General features: G+C 40.1%; 2 protein-coding genes across 3 annotated transcripts in view; both read right to left on the bottom strand.

The window, feature by feature from the left end:
• Positions 1 to 29: 29 nt before the first annotated feature.
• On the bottom strand, positions 30 to 14,184 carry LOC306908497 (solute carrier family 12 member 9). 2 transcript variants are annotated; one of them, XR_013788014.1, is made up of 13 exons: positions 13,896 to 14,184; positions 13,596 to 13,733; positions 12,267 to 12,566; positions 11,878 to 11,985; positions 11,649 to 11,760; positions 4,842 to 4,999; positions 4,573 to 4,655; positions 4,324 to 4,448; positions 2,305 to 2,497; positions 2,042 to 2,216; positions 1,779 to 1,925; positions 696 to 1,687; positions 30 to 576 (listed from the first exon to the last, which is right to left on the bottom strand). XR_013788014.1 is itself a non-coding variant. In XM_079481422.1 (12 exons), the coding sequence occupies exons 1-12, from the start codon at positions 14,092 to 14,094 to the stop codon at positions 786 to 788; spliced, it is 2,640 nt and encodes an 879-aa protein (XP_079337548.1). In that variant the 5' UTR covers positions 14,095 to 14,184; the 3' UTR covers positions 30 to 785. The 2 variants fall into 2 exon arrangements, 1 of the variants encoding a protein (XP_079337548.1); XM_079481422.1 differs by having other exon boundaries at positions 30 to 1,687.
• Positions 14,185 to 16,229: 2,045 nt separating this feature from the next.
• The window catches only part of eif4g1b (eukaryotic translation initiation factor 4 gamma, 1b), a gene marked incomplete at its 3' end in the record, with an annotated part of 23,218 nt that continues 22,950 nt past the window's right edge, over positions 16,230 to 16,497 (bottom strand). The window contains exon 30 of the mRNA XM_079480696.1: positions 16,230 to 16,289. Within this exon, the coding sequence (XP_079336822.1) occupies positions 16,230 to 16,289 (60 nt within the window). The remainder of the gene's footprint in view (positions 16,290 to 16,497) is intronic.

The raw sequence follows: 16,497 nt of genomic DNA, 5'->3' as shown, positions 1-16,497 counted from the left end.
TACATCAAATCAAAATACAAACAACACACGTGAGCAAACATTATATATTTATTCATTTATATCCATTACCCATTTCATATTTTACACAGACTTTAAATTTTACAGTGCTTAAAAATAATTGGTCTTAAAAACAACACAGACACAAAAGAGTGTTTTTTCATCCGTCCGTCCGTCAGTCTGCAGGGGTCTATCGCAGTGTTTGTGCACTTTTGTTAGGAACAATGTAAAGCAAGGCACATGTGGACACACACAATGCAAACACAAAGCACTTTGGTCAATAAAAAGGCGCTGCGGCGGTACAAACAGCATAAAAACACAGCGGTAGATTACAGTATAGAAAAACAACCGTTATTGCTCGGAGTAAACACACACACGTCAGTTTTTCTTCTTCTGGAGCGTAACAGAAAAAAAAGACTTCTGGAGTGTCTAAAACTGTCCTAAAATATTCCAGCTTTGAGGAAAAAAGATGAAGGAATCGTACCGAAACATTCACACGTGTAAACAGAGAAGATTTAGAAACAGAAGTGGAACGTTGAGAGCTCCGACTGTGAGCCACACGTGAGGTTCAGTTTCCACCTGAGATGAATGAAAAAGACATAAAAAAAGAACAGAGAAATCGAAAGAGAGGTGAAAGTTTGCGGAAAACTTCTCATGATCGTAGTGCGTGTGTGAAGTGCAGTCAAGAAATCAGGTACCGTCATCATTTCTTTCGTAAACATTCCAATCAAACCCCTGAAGCGTCATATCAGGAGTGGATTATCAGACATGTGCACGTGATGTCAAGCTCACAGGTCAGTGGTGATGACCGGCGTCACCCCGTGAATCAATAGGGTCGGGCCAAGGTCACGTGTGAGCACTTCTAACTGATGCAGGTAGTCATGGTAACGGCTGGTGTCCGCGGGAGGGCGTGGCAAATACAGGAAGCGGACGGCGGGCGGGCCGAGTGGCTGGTCCAGGATCAGCTTATTAACCGCCTGTAAATACTCGTCGGACACGCGTGAGGTGTTGTTCTGAAAACTGTTGGCATATTCAGTGTCGGCCTCGAAACCGCCCACATCACATTCTGGCTCCTCCTCTCCGTGACTCTCCGAGTCCGTCTGACGCTGCCAGTGAAGGGCCACTTGAGCGTCCCAGGGGACCGTACGGATGTCCGCCTTCATCCTGAGCTCTTTCAGGAGGAGCCTGAGCTTGTGTTCTGTCCCCTTGAGGCTCCGGCCCGCCTCCACACAGAGAAAGAGGCGGAGTCTGGCTTTCTGCCACGCCCTGGTCATGTTCAGGATGCAGGCGAGCTGCAGCAAGAAAAGCGAGCAGGTGTCGACGTACGCGGCGCTGTCCGGTCGCAGCAGATTCACCGGCCAAACGTCCACGTACACGTGACCCCTGAGAGCTTCAGTCCGATCGAACTGACCGAAGTATCGAGCAAGCGCGATGTTCTTCAGCATCTTTACGGCGTCTGCGATTATACAGACGTACTCTTGAGGGCCGAGGTATTTCCCGCCTCTGTCCCCGGGCCCCTCCCCTCGCACGGGTGGGAAATGAAAAGGCGTGTCGTTGGGTTCTTCCGGGTCGTCCACCTGATTAGAGTTTTCAGTGGGTTTGCCTATCGACAGGGTAGAGTCCAGGAGTCGGTCCTGAGGCGGGACGTCGTCATAGAAACCCAGCACCAGAGTGTTGGGTCTCATACCACCTGCATGGCAACGAATAAATGGAAAAAATCAACAGAAATAACTACAAGTGAAAAGAGTGTGATGTTTGTGTGATGGACGTCTCTCTCTCACCGAGTCCTGATATGAACAGCAGGTGTTGAACTCCATGTCTGATGGAATCTGCCAGCGTGAGATTAACAAACGCTTTAATATTCAAATGATCCACCAAAGACAACCACGAGTCATACTGAGACTGCAGCGGATCCGACGGGAGAACGTCTACAGGCAAAACATTTGATTATAATCCACCAAACACTGAAGCCACTTCACAATCGTGCCGATGAAGTATCTTGAGACACACACACACACACACACACATACACACAGAGATGTACCCAGATCTCCCAGCTGCACGTGAGCCAGTACATAGAGTCCACTCTTCTTGATGTCATTGATGAAGGTGATCAATCCCACACTGCACCTGGGGTTTGGCACCATCAGCAGCACCTGAGGTCTCCAGAACTTCACATGATCTTTACGAACATCCAGCATTAACAGATACTTACGCACCTAAACACACACAGTATACAACTCATTGCGTCTATGGACTGTCCCCACGGAGATAATAAAACATACATGTGTGTGTGTGTGTGTGTACCTGGTGGAAGATGAGTGCCTGGCTGATGTAGCCCCAGCTGCTGACAGGACTCAGGTAATGAATGAGCAGCAGTAAGAGAATCATGAAGGCGATGCTGGCAGACGCATAGATGGAGTTGATGAGAAACATCATGATGGCACAGCCGATGATCCCCAGAACACACGTGTGCCACGTGAAATACCTGAACGTGGGCCTGGACACAAAAAGAGAGAGAGAGAGAGAGAGAGAGAGACATGACGAGAGACTCCAGAGCAAACAAACAAACATTAGTGTTCAGAGGGGGTCACACAGACCCCTGACATATCTAAAGCTCTTCCTGCTTCATTAGAGGATAAAGTCATTTACAGACGCTAACAAGTCAAAGTTCAGCCGTGTGTGTGTTTAAATGTGTGTCACAGTCATTATAACGCCAATTAGGACTTTGTCCTTAATGGAGCTTCATCTTGTGTTGAGGTCAGTGTGTGTGTGTGCGTGTGTGTGTGTGTGACCACTTGACCGCTTAAACCAGCAAAATACAGAAAACTAGCATCAAAACATACCTGACCCAGCATAAACAGGGATGTTTATTGATATTTAATATAAATTGTAGTTTAATTGATAGGGCACTGTGTTATCAACGCAAAAGTCACGAGTTTGAGTCGCAGTGAATTTCAACAATCTGGAAACTTTTCGAGACCCCAATTCCCTCCTTTAGTTCCAGGAGCTCACGCGCAGCTCTCCGCTGTGTTTATGATAAAGTTGGAGTGTTTGGAGGTACATTAGCTATGCTAATCGCGCTCGTCGTCTCCGGGGATGTGAACACTAAACGGCTTTAATCTGACACACCGCTGCAGACATACAAACAACACAACAACACCAACACAGCCACAGAGAATGTCACAGTGCAGGGAGGCACCGCCTACAACACGCTCTCAGCCAATCACGACACGGGAACAGCAAGAACAATTTCTGTTGTTTAACCTTGACCTCTGACCTTGAGTCCACAGGGCAACACATTACTACCACTGTTTGTTCGGAGTTATTTCTCTGTATTTGTGTTCTGAGCATCCTACAGTTAATACTTGTGTGTAGGAACAATGCAAAACAAAGTTTTTATTGCCATAATAATGCAGTGAGATCATGTGACCATCAGGACTAATATAGGTTTTGTTTATTTTCTGTCCATTGAAATTAATAAAGGCCGGAATTTTATATAGGGCTGTCAGATGATTAATCGCATCCCGAATAAAATTGTGTGTTTACACAATATATGTCTGTGTACTGTGCATATTAATTTTGTCTTTATAAACAATTACACATACAAAAATATTTAATTTTTTTTTTAATTAATTTGCATGTATAAATAATAAAAAAATACATCTAAATATTTCCTAAATATAGGTTTTTTGTTTTTAAATACAAAATGAATATGCACGGTCCACAGGCGTACATATGTAAAGACTGAATGAAAATGTTAAAAAGTGAGATAAATTAAATATTTATCTAATAATAAATAAAAAATTAACTAGGCTTCCATAGCTGTTTTAAAACAAACAAATCAAAATATAATACAAATAATGAAATATTACATTACTGGTCAAAAGTTTTAGAAACCTTTAAGTGAAATGTTTTTTCATGATCTTAAACGTTTAATCGCTTAAATGTCTAAAAATTTGTTTCATAGACGAGATACTACTTTTTGCAAACATAAATGTTTTTTAATTAATAATAAAAACACATTTGATTTAACAACAAAATGTATTTGAAATGGATGAGTTTGACTGAATAATAAGAGCTCAGAATAGATCCTTCAGTAGAGTCAAGGTGAAACCTCAAGAAGATGCTTGATACAATTACAATTCATATATGTTTAGTTACAACATGATTCCCATAGTCCCCTCTGGTTTATTTCAGAATTCTGGTGGGTTTGGAATTAATTGGGAAAAGAAGTGGATGAATAAAAAACGCCGACCCCAAGTAAGGGATGTTTAACCAGCAGTATGGTAATACTTGATTACTAGAGACTGATAGATACATCACCTGAAGTTTGGGGCGGACGCCCACTCCAGCGCCAGACAGGCCAGATCTACAGCTGCATACACCAGCAGAAAGAATATAGTGGCGATACTCGCAATAGTGTTCAACTTCCCTGCGAATAAAACCAGCTGAGAGAGACGGAAAGAAACAGATTTAAAGCGAATGTGTTATAAAATGAAAGACTCTACAGGGAATAAGATTATTAATACGCTATAAGAAGATGACTGCTGATGATGAGAAATAAACTCTGACCTGCACAAGAAACCAAGAGATGAGGACAGACGACCAGGGATTCCCACTGCCTGATGTGCGTTTAGCTGGAGACAGAGCCCGTCCTGACACACACACGGGTTAAACATTGATCATATGATGTTTTGCTTTGTAACATTACTTCTATGATAAATGATTATAGTTTCAGGTGTAATATGATTGGTTTATGTTCCTGACAGATGTAATAAACACAACAGAGGGACATTGTTACTGTAAATATGAATGGGCTGCATGTTTAGGGGTTCACCCACCGAACAGATCGTCCCGGGCCAGAGCGTACAGAATACGCGACGCACCAATCAGATTGCTCATAGCAGCCGACAGCGTGGAGGAATAAACACCGATGGTCACGAGAGGACCCCACACGTTTATATCTCTGAGAAAACTGTAATCTTTCTGCAAGAGAACACTAAAAAACAGAGAGAGAGAGAGAGAGAGAGAGGGGGGGGGGGGGTCATATAAGATCGGGAATACTATAAATAAATTATATTCTGCATGAAGAAATAATGCAATTAAGACAGATGTAATTTTCTTTCTTTATAATCATTGTCTTTCTCTCTGGTTGAAACACGTCTCACACATTCTTCAGGCTGAGTGATTTTAATAGCATCATCTCAGCTCTATTAACTATTATACAGACCAACCACAGATCTGAACACACAATTATTACACTGAAACAGCGTCTGTCTCTTTCTCACACACACACTCCACACTCACACACAAACACACGCACACACGCACGCACACGCAGACACATGCACACACACACACGCACGCACACGCAGACACACAAACACACACACACTCACTCACACACAAACACACACTCGCCCGCACAAGATAGAAAAACAAGTTAACAACTTTGAGCAAAGTGGAAAGTGTCCATCCATGCGAGCATCCATCTGCCCGTGTGTGTGTGTGTGTGTGTGTGTGTGTGTGTGTGTGTATTATTGGGCTGTACTGTTGGAATGTAATGAATTGTGAACACTGGAAAGAGGAGAAAAAAAGGAAACCCAACTCATAAAGAAGTTAAGAGAGCTGAAGAGTGAGAGGAGCCACCAGCATCATCTAACAATCTTTGATTCAGAAGTCTAGATCTGCGCAATTGGTCGAGAAGGATTTCTAATTCCCATCATGCTCTGCTTTAGACTGCATTTAAAAATATGATTATTTGATGTGTTTTTCAGTAAAGCTAAAGACTTGTTAGTGTTTAATGTTCACTTATCTTGGATATTTAGAAGAGTTTGACTTATTTCTCTGCTTAAATTGTTCAGAAGAGTGGTGCGTGTGCTTAGGCTGCGGGAGGCCACGTGTGACCTGTAACATGTGATGTGTCACAAGTGAGCCATGACTCTGCCAGTTCTGAGATCAGTATCTACTTGCTCATATACATAAGTCAAGGTGTTTGATTTATGCATATTAAGGCTGAAAATATGTAAGTATTAGTACACAAAGTTGCATTTTTAAGTTCTGTCTACTTAATTGCATTAAGTAGAAATATGAAATATGAAGATCACACTTACTAAGACTTATTAAGAACTTTAATTTAACAGTAATCAAAATTTGAAAGTTCTGCTTATACCAAGAACCTCTAAAACTCAAAGGTTTGAACAAACAGTTGCCTTCATTTTGTTTGAGGATTTCCAGCTCATCCTGTGATTACAGAGCACAACAGCACTCATACACGAAACAAATATACATTACAACAGAAAACTAGGCAAACTGACCGATTTCACATGAAACTTACTGAAGTATTGTTTAGTATTTACTATTGTACACTTTTAGTGCCTCCTGTAGTATATTATTATAAAACTGACTATTGAGTACAGTAGTATTAACACATTTATAGACTATAGTATAGTACTGTCATGTATATTTTTTAATTCGTTTGAACTTGCGAGGTCAAGTTTCACTCTTCATTGAGAAGGCTGCGCTCATGGTGGTGAAGGGGTGAGTCTTCTAAGCTTTACAATAATAGAGGCGTCATATTTAAATGATGATGATTGTTTTCATCCTTCTTATTTATCAATGTCCGATCACTTGTGCGATGGGATTGAAAGCATGCGCATGTTTCATGAATCACATGTGAGAGGATTTCTGTGCTCGTATCTACAGTATGTTAGACTGATAAATGAAACCCAGTGTGTGATGTCCAGAGACGCCGCTGTTAAGCCAATGAGCTGTGACCACCAATGGGAGTAAAGATGTCATGTGATGGCCTGAAAAACACGCAACAGCTTTTCACCACACAAACTGGACTTAACGTCATTACTGTAAAAACATCTCATTGTGATCGCTGGTCATCAGGTGACATCTTTAAAGCATCCAGCGGCGGAAACATCCAGAATACAGCCGTGAAACCCAGTGAGAGATGTTTCTCCGGTTAAGTGCTCCAGCGGGATCATTAAAGAAATCAATAAGTAACAAGCCCCGCTGACATCACTCCATCTCTAACACACCTCACCGCTGCGTCTCTAAAACTCCATCTATACATACTCTATTCATCACTCTCTCTCTCTACTGCACACGGTGGAGAAACGGCTCTATATGAAAACAAAATCACATCAAAAAACTCTGAATGTCTGACATTAAATGCATCTCATGAACGCAACTCTGATCACACACACATCAGTGGTACATACTGATACAAAGATCTATCAATGTGTCACTGTCAGGAAAAAACAACCCATTTCAATATATTCCTCCAGCTCATTTAAATATTTCTCTTTGATATTAAAATGTTCACAGTATTGCACTGTTGCAAAGCAGCTTTACATTAAACACAGACAGAGAGAGAGATAGACAGACAGACAGAGAGAGAGAGAGACAGAAGTCTAAAGTTCATCTCCCTCCAGCAGTGATTTCCATCACAAGAAAAGAACACGGAGAGAAACTGAAAATGTGATTCACCACACCATGTTCTTCCCCAAAGTCTCTCATCTCCCAGTTAAAAAAAAAACAAGAAATAACATAATTTCCCAACACTACGAGCTGCACGTGTCATGATTAGGGATGCTCCGATCCACCTTTTTTGCTTCCGATACCGATTCCGATACCTGAGATTCAGTATCGGCCGATACCTAGTACCGATCCGATACTAAGGTAAAAATTTTAAAGTGCACAATTACTTAATAAACTATGTGCATTGCTGTGCAAGACATCAGGCTCGACTTAACATAAATTTCACAAAAAACAAAATAACAAACTAATGATTCACAAATTTAGTAAATAGTTTATTAAACCAGCACCGGTGCAAAACAAATGAAAAATAAAACAAAAGTGTTCACTATCTTTGGACAAAAGACATTCAAAATTAAAGTGCAAATTAAGCAGCTGAATATAACAACAGCTTCACTAGCTTGATAAACGGGTATAAATAAATGGAAACAAAATCTCTTAATAATTTTTAAGAAAGTGCAAAAATAATTAAAAAATCAATTCGCAAAAAAAAGCTGCTGAAATTGAGCAAAAAAGTAATAGCTTTACTGCTTTAGATATTCAAAATAACATGAATCAGATCTTTTTAATGCTTTAGTCACTAAAGCAAAGTCCACTTAACTAAACTAAAGTTTAGTGAAAATAAAATTTAACATCCAACGCAGAAACAGATGAATAAAACGCTAGCTTCCATAGCTTAGTAAAACTGCACGTTTGTTGCATTTAACGTGGCATTTTGTGGCACAAAATTCTCATCCAACCAGTGTGCGGTTAAACTTAAAAGCGACACGGTGGACACGTCGCAGCTCCAGATATCTGTTGTAAAACTCACCGCATTGACATCTTTAATTTTTTCGGATGTGTGTTTGCAGACTTTTCGGTACAGTTCAAGGTAGAGATAAATATCAGATAAATATTTACGCTTCGGCGTGTCATACTGCGGCTCCAGGTGGTTTATAAGGAGTCTGAAGCCATTATTCGCAACGACGGACAGCGGTTGCCCATCCATAACAATGAAAGCGGTGGAACTTATTGGCGTAGCTGTTGTAAAATAACTCCAAATGACAGATATTTTGGCTCGCTCCATGCTGTTCGCTGCTATATGTTCACTTGTTCACGTGCACTACGTACAGAGCACGTTGCTAGCGTATGATGTCGCACGTTGCTAGCGTATGATGTCGCACGTTGCGCAATGCGCAGCCGCCCACGAGAGAGTTTAAGCGCCGGTGTCTCCATGAACTTTTACATCGTCTAGCACAAATTTTATGTCAGATCGGGTATCGGTGACAAATTGCACCGATACCCGATCTAGAATTTTATTACGTATCGACGCCGATACCCGATACGAATATCGGATCGGAGCATCCCTAGTCATGATCCACCCCAGACACAGAGTCATGTTACAGATATAAGACAGATCATCTATGAATCTATATGATCCAGGGTGTCTACAGATATATAAAAGTTAAATTTAAGACCTTTTAAGACCTTTTTAATACCACTTTTTAAAAAATTTAAGACCAAATCCAGAATGGAAATACACATTGTATTACTTACTGTATAGGTATTATATATGTACTGTATCTGACAGTGTGTTTACTCCAGAATGTCAGACAGAGGGACATTCAAAATGTTTAGGTTTGTGTTTCAAGTAAAAAATGAAAACAAAATATCACTGTCAATTTCCATTTATTAAAAAATACAGTTACTTTTAAACAGCAGCCAAAAACAACCTTTACCACACGTAAATGTCTGTACAAGCCCCGAGTCCAGAAACCTAGCTTTAAAGATTTCATCGATCCCCTCATTTGACCTGAAAGAGTGGTGGCTTGTTACAGTCCGCAGCACCCAAATTACCTCAGCACTGAGTGTTGGCGTCGTGCCAAAATTTGATCTGAGGTCAGATGCCGCTGTGGTTGTAGGCAGTGAATTTTCAACATCCTCACTAGTACTGGGATGAGTGGAACAAAAACTTCGAATTGATGACTGCTGGCGGTCTCTTGCGTATTGCTTGTGCTTTGCACTCTGTGCGTGCGATTCCACAGCCTTAACGCCCATTGTACCGAGTTTAAAACACCTCCGACAAACGGTACAGTTTGCCTCGTAGTCATTACCAGGTACCGACCTCAACCACCACGAGAAGTCATCGTTCTCGAGCCATTTATGGTTAAATTTGCATTTGCCCATCTCTATCAGCTACGCGTGTGCCAGCAAACGTTAGCAATAGCTGTAGCGCAACCTGCTTGTGTGCGTGACCTAATTTATCGGATGACGCAGTAACGTTACGGCGAGAAAAGAATCATTGGGTCCGTCGACTAAAGATTTTTTTTCGGTTACCAAAAAAAATTTAATACCTGTCGAAACTGAATTTAAGACATTTTAATGCCTTTTAAGGCCTTATATTAGAATTTTTTAATTTAAGACTTTTTAAGACTTTTTAAGGATCCGCGGCCACCCTGTGATCATTTTGACATCAATGCCGATCACACAAACCGATCAAATGTAAAGCTTGAACGCGCTGCAGGTCAATGTGGATAAAAGCGTCTGTCAAATAATGCACCAGATAGAAATACAAGAGTGATTCCTGAAATGACGTATTCAAAAAACATTTGGAAATCCATTGTTAGTGTTCACTACTTTTACACAACGCTTCACATTTAACTCAGAAAGTCAGAATTTACAACAGCAAACTTAGAAATAAGTTGTGGGACAGAGAAGCCACATTCATTTTTATAGATCAGCAGATTCAAGGAGTACATATGATCACTAACTGATGTGAATTTCTTTCTTTCACTTTTGTTTCAGTGAAGTCACCTCACACAAACACATCACTGTGTCCAGAAGAACCATCTGAAGGATGAGCTAATGTGATCGACGCACATGGAATCTTAAAGCGACAGTTCACCCAAAAATGAAAATTCTATGATCATTTACGGACCCTCTGGATGAACCAGAATCGTTTATTTTTGGATGAACTTTAAGCGCGCGCGCGCGCACGCACGCACGCACGCACGCACACACACACACACACACACACACACACACACGCGGTCTCTCTCCACTGTCAGGTCATGTGAGGTGCATGTGTTAAACGGCTCACATGAGTGTAGAAACACACACACAAACACACACACACTATATATGTAGCGATTTTAGAAATTTGATTAGCACAAATATATCAGAATTCTAATCACACACACAACAACCCACTGTATTCATTTCTCTTTAACACTCCTGCTTAAACACACACGGACATGAACAAGAACATGACTTCTTTCTTTACAATCTGACTTAATAATAATTTGACAATTTTGGAAAATCACAGGCCGATTAACTTCTTAAACCATATAAATCTGTAAAGTTGTGTTTAATTGTAAAAGGGACAGTTAGCCCATACATTTAAAATCTTTCATCATTTATTCATTTACCATTACTTCTTTTCCTCTTCAGAACACAACAGAAGATATTTTGAAGAATGTCGATCATCAAACACTGAACTCCATTGACGTCCATTGTATGAACACAAAACCGCCGAGACATTTCTCGAAATATCTTCTTTTGTGTTCTTCTGAAGAAAGACTCACATGAAAATGAAAGAAGTGATGAGAGATTTTTAGTTTATGTTTCAACACTTCCTTTTATGTGCCAGAGGAGAACTGGCCATCTCGGTTGAGTTTGTTTTTTCCCAACATCTTTTCTCCACTTCCTCATCTTTGAGGTTTTGGTTTCTTGCCACTCTCGTCTTTGATTTTCTCTCCGAGACGCGAGTGATTTATCAAATGTAATTGACTCTTTTAACCCTACTGCAAGGAATACAGCGATTATCTGTAATGGAAAATGGGTCACTTTGTGTCACATTACATCAATATTTCATGTAAAATGACTTATTCAGCTCAATCTGAACCACACTGAGCATAACCTATTATTCCTAAAGCACTCTGTGCCACTGTTGTCTTCATTGCTAAATTACATTTTTGCACAATTTTAAATGAAGTTCATCTGTAAAAAACCTCGAGATAAAAGTCAAATACTTATGTCTGTGATTGTGTTGTTTTCCTCTTTTTTGTCAATGTCTCAATATTAAAGTGTGTGTTAATGTGTGCGTGTGTTTGTGTACTAACCGGCCACAGGTGCAGGAGATCAGCAAACTCAGCAGGTTGTAGATGACAAAGGTGAAGATGACGGCTGTGATGGTGCCGCGAGGAATGGAGTAGCTCGGGTTCTTCAGATCACCTGACACACACACACACTTCATTAGATCTAATCTCAACAATCAGCTCTAACAGACACATACACAAACAGAGTTATCAACACACACAATAACAGCAAAAACAATCAGAGTAAACTCACCAGAGATGTTGGATCCAGCCATGATCCCAGTACATCCGTTAAACATCACAGCGAACACTGTCGCAAATGTCATCATCACATTTGTAGTGTAGTCCACTGTGTAGTCCGCTAAACACACACACAGATGAAGAAATCAAACCAGCAACAAACTCAAACACATGATGAATATACACTAAAGACACAGATTTTCATTTAGCGGATTGTTTCTCTAATATAAACCTTGTGTGTGTGTCCTATTCACTGAAACAAAACGGAAAGTATTTACGTCCAGTCAGATTTAATATAAGACCATAACTGTAACTGCTAACCCCACATCGCATTAAAAACGTTCTTGCGGGTAATAGACGCAGGACTCTCTCTGACTGTCACACACTCGGTCTGTCACTTACCCTGGAGGTTTGCCACCAGCGTTTCTAATTTGAAGCCGGTGAAGTTGGCTTCCGTCGGACCCAAGGACGAGTTCCGGTTGGGCAGTTCGATGACATGAGGCTTGACGGCGAAAAAACTGATGAAAATGATGCCCAACGCCGCCATGACGATGAGGAAGATGATGAAGGTGGCTTTAGCATAGATATCAGCTCCGATCAGACACACGAACAAACACAGCAGTAAAATCACCGTGCCGTAAAGTAAGGACCACCAGTAACCCCCTGGCAACACCGCGTACCGGGAGACGGCAGACGATCCATCTGAGCAAGAGAGAAGGACAGAGATTCAACCCTTCACACACATGACTTCAACAGTTGTCCTGTTAAACACGATCAACGTTTAACCGTATCACTGTTATATTTAATGAGGAGTCTGTTTACACCAAACAAACAGAAAACTTTGTATGTGTTTTGGCTGTTCATTTACAGGACAACAGCGTTTTGGAAGAGTTAAAACGCATATTTTCCAAAACCGGTCTCAAAGTGCAGGTTTTTGAAAATTATGGTGTTGTTGTAAACTCTGAGGCGCCGTTTTCCAAATAACGCTGCCGCCATACGAATGCATATTAAGCGTTCAGTCTGTAGGCATGCGCAAGTTTTTCCGAAACAATAATGGCGGCTTCCATCCTGCATGTATTTATTAGCATTTCCACAGCAAAAAGTCGATTTACTGCACCACTACAACCATTGGAGACATAGAATTTATATACACAAACTATAAACACACATACAAAGTGTATTAAAGTCCCCATGAACGGCATTTTTCACTGTGAATTGATTGACTGTATGAAACCAGCCGTTGCATTTTGAAATGGAACTGGCAACAGTCTGACAGTTGAAGGGGAGGAGTTAACAGATGCTCCGCCCAAGCAGTCTAACTAACATCATTTGAGATGTATAGCCACTCCAGGGGGATGTGCTTTTTCCGAATTTAACCAAAGATTATTAGGGCACACAAATTTAGACCGATAAGCTATTACTATAGTTGCTGCAAGATTTCATGAAAAATAGGATTTAAAAAATTTTTCACTGGGACTTTAAAAGCGCTTTTAGATTAAAACAGTGTATGCGTACGTGCGCAGGCATGCCGTGTTTCTTTACAGCGCAACTGGCATGCACAATACAAGTAAACGTACTCTAAACAACTAGAAGTGAGTCACCAGTATAAGGACCTAGCCCTCTAATCCCAATGATGCATACAGACAAATACAGATAACTCTTGCAAACTGAGGTTGAAATATATTGAAACTATTATTTATTTACACAAACAGTCACACAGAGTCACTTTACCTTCAGGAGATCCGAAGGAGGCGAGAATGGCCTCCACCAGTCCCAGCACAAAGAGGGCGCTGCCGCACACATTAGCCAGAAAAAACATAATCCCAATACTGCCACCAAACTCTGGACCCAAAGCACGACTGATCATATCTGCACACACACAACAACAGCAGAGACACACACCAGCGGAGACACACACACAGCTAAGGAAATGAAACGGGGAACAGTTTGTCTGAAAACTATAAAAAAGCAATAGATTCTTATTTGAAGTTTCATATGTGTATGAAACAAAGATTGTGTGTGTGAGGATACAGTACGCTCCGCCAGCGTCCAGCGCTCCGTTAGTTGAGATGGCGCACACAGACAGAACCGTCATACTGATGATGAAATACGCCACCAGCAGCATCACTATAGTCTGATACAGACCACACTGACCCACAACAAAACCTGTAAAACAAACACAACACCTGTTACACAACATCCACACACAAACTTCTGCATGCATGTGCATCTACAGACACAAGTGTGAGAAAAGCAGAACTGATCATTTCCAAAAGGGAACATCTGTGTTTGTAGGGAAGCAGTAGAATAATGTGATAGTGATGAAGGTTTGGCCACTTTGATGCATCTATTCAAACAGATCAATAAACACTACAGACAAAAATATGAATCATCTTCTTGTGTTTCGTGCTTCCATTGTTGTGCCTCATTTGTTAGTCGCTTTGAATAAAAGTGTTTGCTAAATGACTAAATGTCTCTCTTTAGTGGAACACAAATGAAGATACATTGAGAAACGTCTCCATGGTTTAGTGTTCACACAATAGAAGACTATGGGGTCCGATAAGAAACTCCATCTTGTTTCTTGAAAATAAACTGTTAAACTGTTTTGGGTAAATATAATTACTATGTGGGTTTCGAGATCCACATCAAACACATCTCAAACACAACACAGCGCTGCCTTACAAGCAGTAACACAAAGATTTATGCATGATATTTCACATGAGCACACTTGGTTTAAACACAATTTCACATGCAACATCTGTGTTTGTGCCTGCGTGTGTGTTTGTGTGTGTTACATGCCCATCACTTCATGACACATGAATGAAGATATACACAATGCTTGCTTACCCAAGTTGGCTTTCACTGAGCTAGAAAGTTTAAATCACACACAAAAAAACGCACAAATAAAGTTAAACATTAAAATGTAAGCAAATGCAATGTGTGTGTAAGGACAAAACAATAGTGTGTGTGTGTGTGTGTGTGTGTGGGTGTATCATGCGAGCAGGATAACTTGAAAATCAACTGCATGTGCCAACGAAAGAAAAAACACAACAGTTCTTCCAAACCCTGAGAAAACAGGTGTGTGTGTGTGTGTGTGTGTGTGTGTGTGTGTGTGTGTATCGAAATATCGAACATGTGCATATCGTGATGGTTTGCGACAAACAAGCTAATAAATTCTTCAAAAAGTTATGTATGGTCAAAGTTTAAGGTGGATGCTGATAGTCTAGTAGTATGCGCATGAGAGCATGTGTGTGCTCGGACGCAAGTCAGTCAACAATCAAACCTTACAATGAAAAAAATTTTTTGTTTGTTTGTTTACAAAATGTCTGATTTGCTAAATACAACAGTAAAACACGGCTGTTCACTTTCAGAAGTTATTTTTCCTAAAATAACGTGAAATAAATGTTGGTTATGTAATTTCTTTACATTGATTTTAGAAAATAAATATCACATCGCGTATCAAATATTGCATTATTTAGCAATATCGCACAGCCCTAGGGTGTGTGTGTGTGTTATCCAGGGCTGGGGAGGAACGAAATACATGTAACTTAGTTATGTATTTAAAATACAAAATTTGAGTTACTTTATTTCATTACAGTTACTTTTAAATGGGCGGTAATCAAATAACAGTTACATCCTAAAAGTATTTTAGATTACAAAAGTGATTACTTAAATGTTAATGTCATTTATTTCATTTAAACATTCATATAAACTGTAACAGGCAAATGCCCGACTCTGACAATAAGCAAAAGCATCCTAATCTACAGTTATTGCCGAATATGCAAAATCGAGATAATTTTTACTAAATTAATTTCATGTTAATTTGTTTAGTACTGTCCTGAATATTTCACACGATAGACTTTTACATATAACATACTCAGAAGACAAACTGACGTAATTTATACTGATTAACACAATAAAACAATGTTCATAGTCTTAAATCTTTTTGTCCGTCGGTACCTGAATGATCCAAAACTGTTTTCATAATTAATTTGTAAATTAATTGCGACTTTTTACATTTACATTAATGCATTTGACCGATGCTTTTCTCCAAAGTGACTTATATGGCTTGATACTATACATATGAGTATATTCAATCCCTCAGAACAAACCCTTGGTGTTGCTAGCGCCTGCTCTAACCACTGAGCTACAGGAAAGATAGTACTTCAAAGTCTTCTAAAGTATTCAGATTAAGTTACAAAATGTGTGTAATCTAACAAAGTACGTCACAGATTACTTTTTAAAGCATGTTTTTTGTAACGTGTAATGAAGTTACCCTCCGAGCCCTGGTGTCATCATGGTACAGTGATGTCACAAATGATACACATATACTGTCTCATAACTGTATTCAAACTCAACTGTGTGTTAATGATCAATGATGTCACAGGTGTGTAAAGCAGTAACAGGTCGACCCATGATGAGCTGCTAATGTCATATCAAGACCAACAGTGAAAGAAACACAATCACATGACCGTAGCATGTTCATTCATTCTATGAGGACAGTAAAACACACACACTATTGAACACTGACAGCAATGCATTCTCTCTCTCTCTCTCTCTCTCTCTCTCTCTCTCTCTCTCTCTCAGTGACAGTAATGCATTCTCTGTCTCTCTCTCACACACACACACACAC

Source organism: Barbatula barbatula (assembly GCF_947034865.1).
Source record: "Barbatula barbatula genome assembly, chromosome: 19".
Lineage (NCBI taxonomy): Eukaryota > Metazoa > Chordata > Actinopteri > Cypriniformes > Nemacheilidae > Barbatula > Barbatula barbatula.
This window is presented reverse-complemented; position numbering and strand designations above follow the sequence as displayed.

Excerpts from the sequence above, each read along its gene's own strand:
- LOC306908497 (XM_079481422.1), bottom strand. The coding sequence starts at position 14,094 with ATGCACATGCATGCAGAAGTTTGTGTGTGGATGTTGTGTAACAGGTGT. Across the intron at positions 13,734-13,895 it reads GGACGCTGGCGGAGCGTACT|ATATGATCAGTCGTGCTTTG; the intron begins GTATCCTCACAC and ends GTGTGTGTGCAG. Across the intron at positions 2,498-4,323 it reads GCGTCCGCCCCAAACTTCAG|GCCCACGTTCAGGTATTTCA; the intron begins GTGATGTATCTA and ends TTTTGTGTCCAG.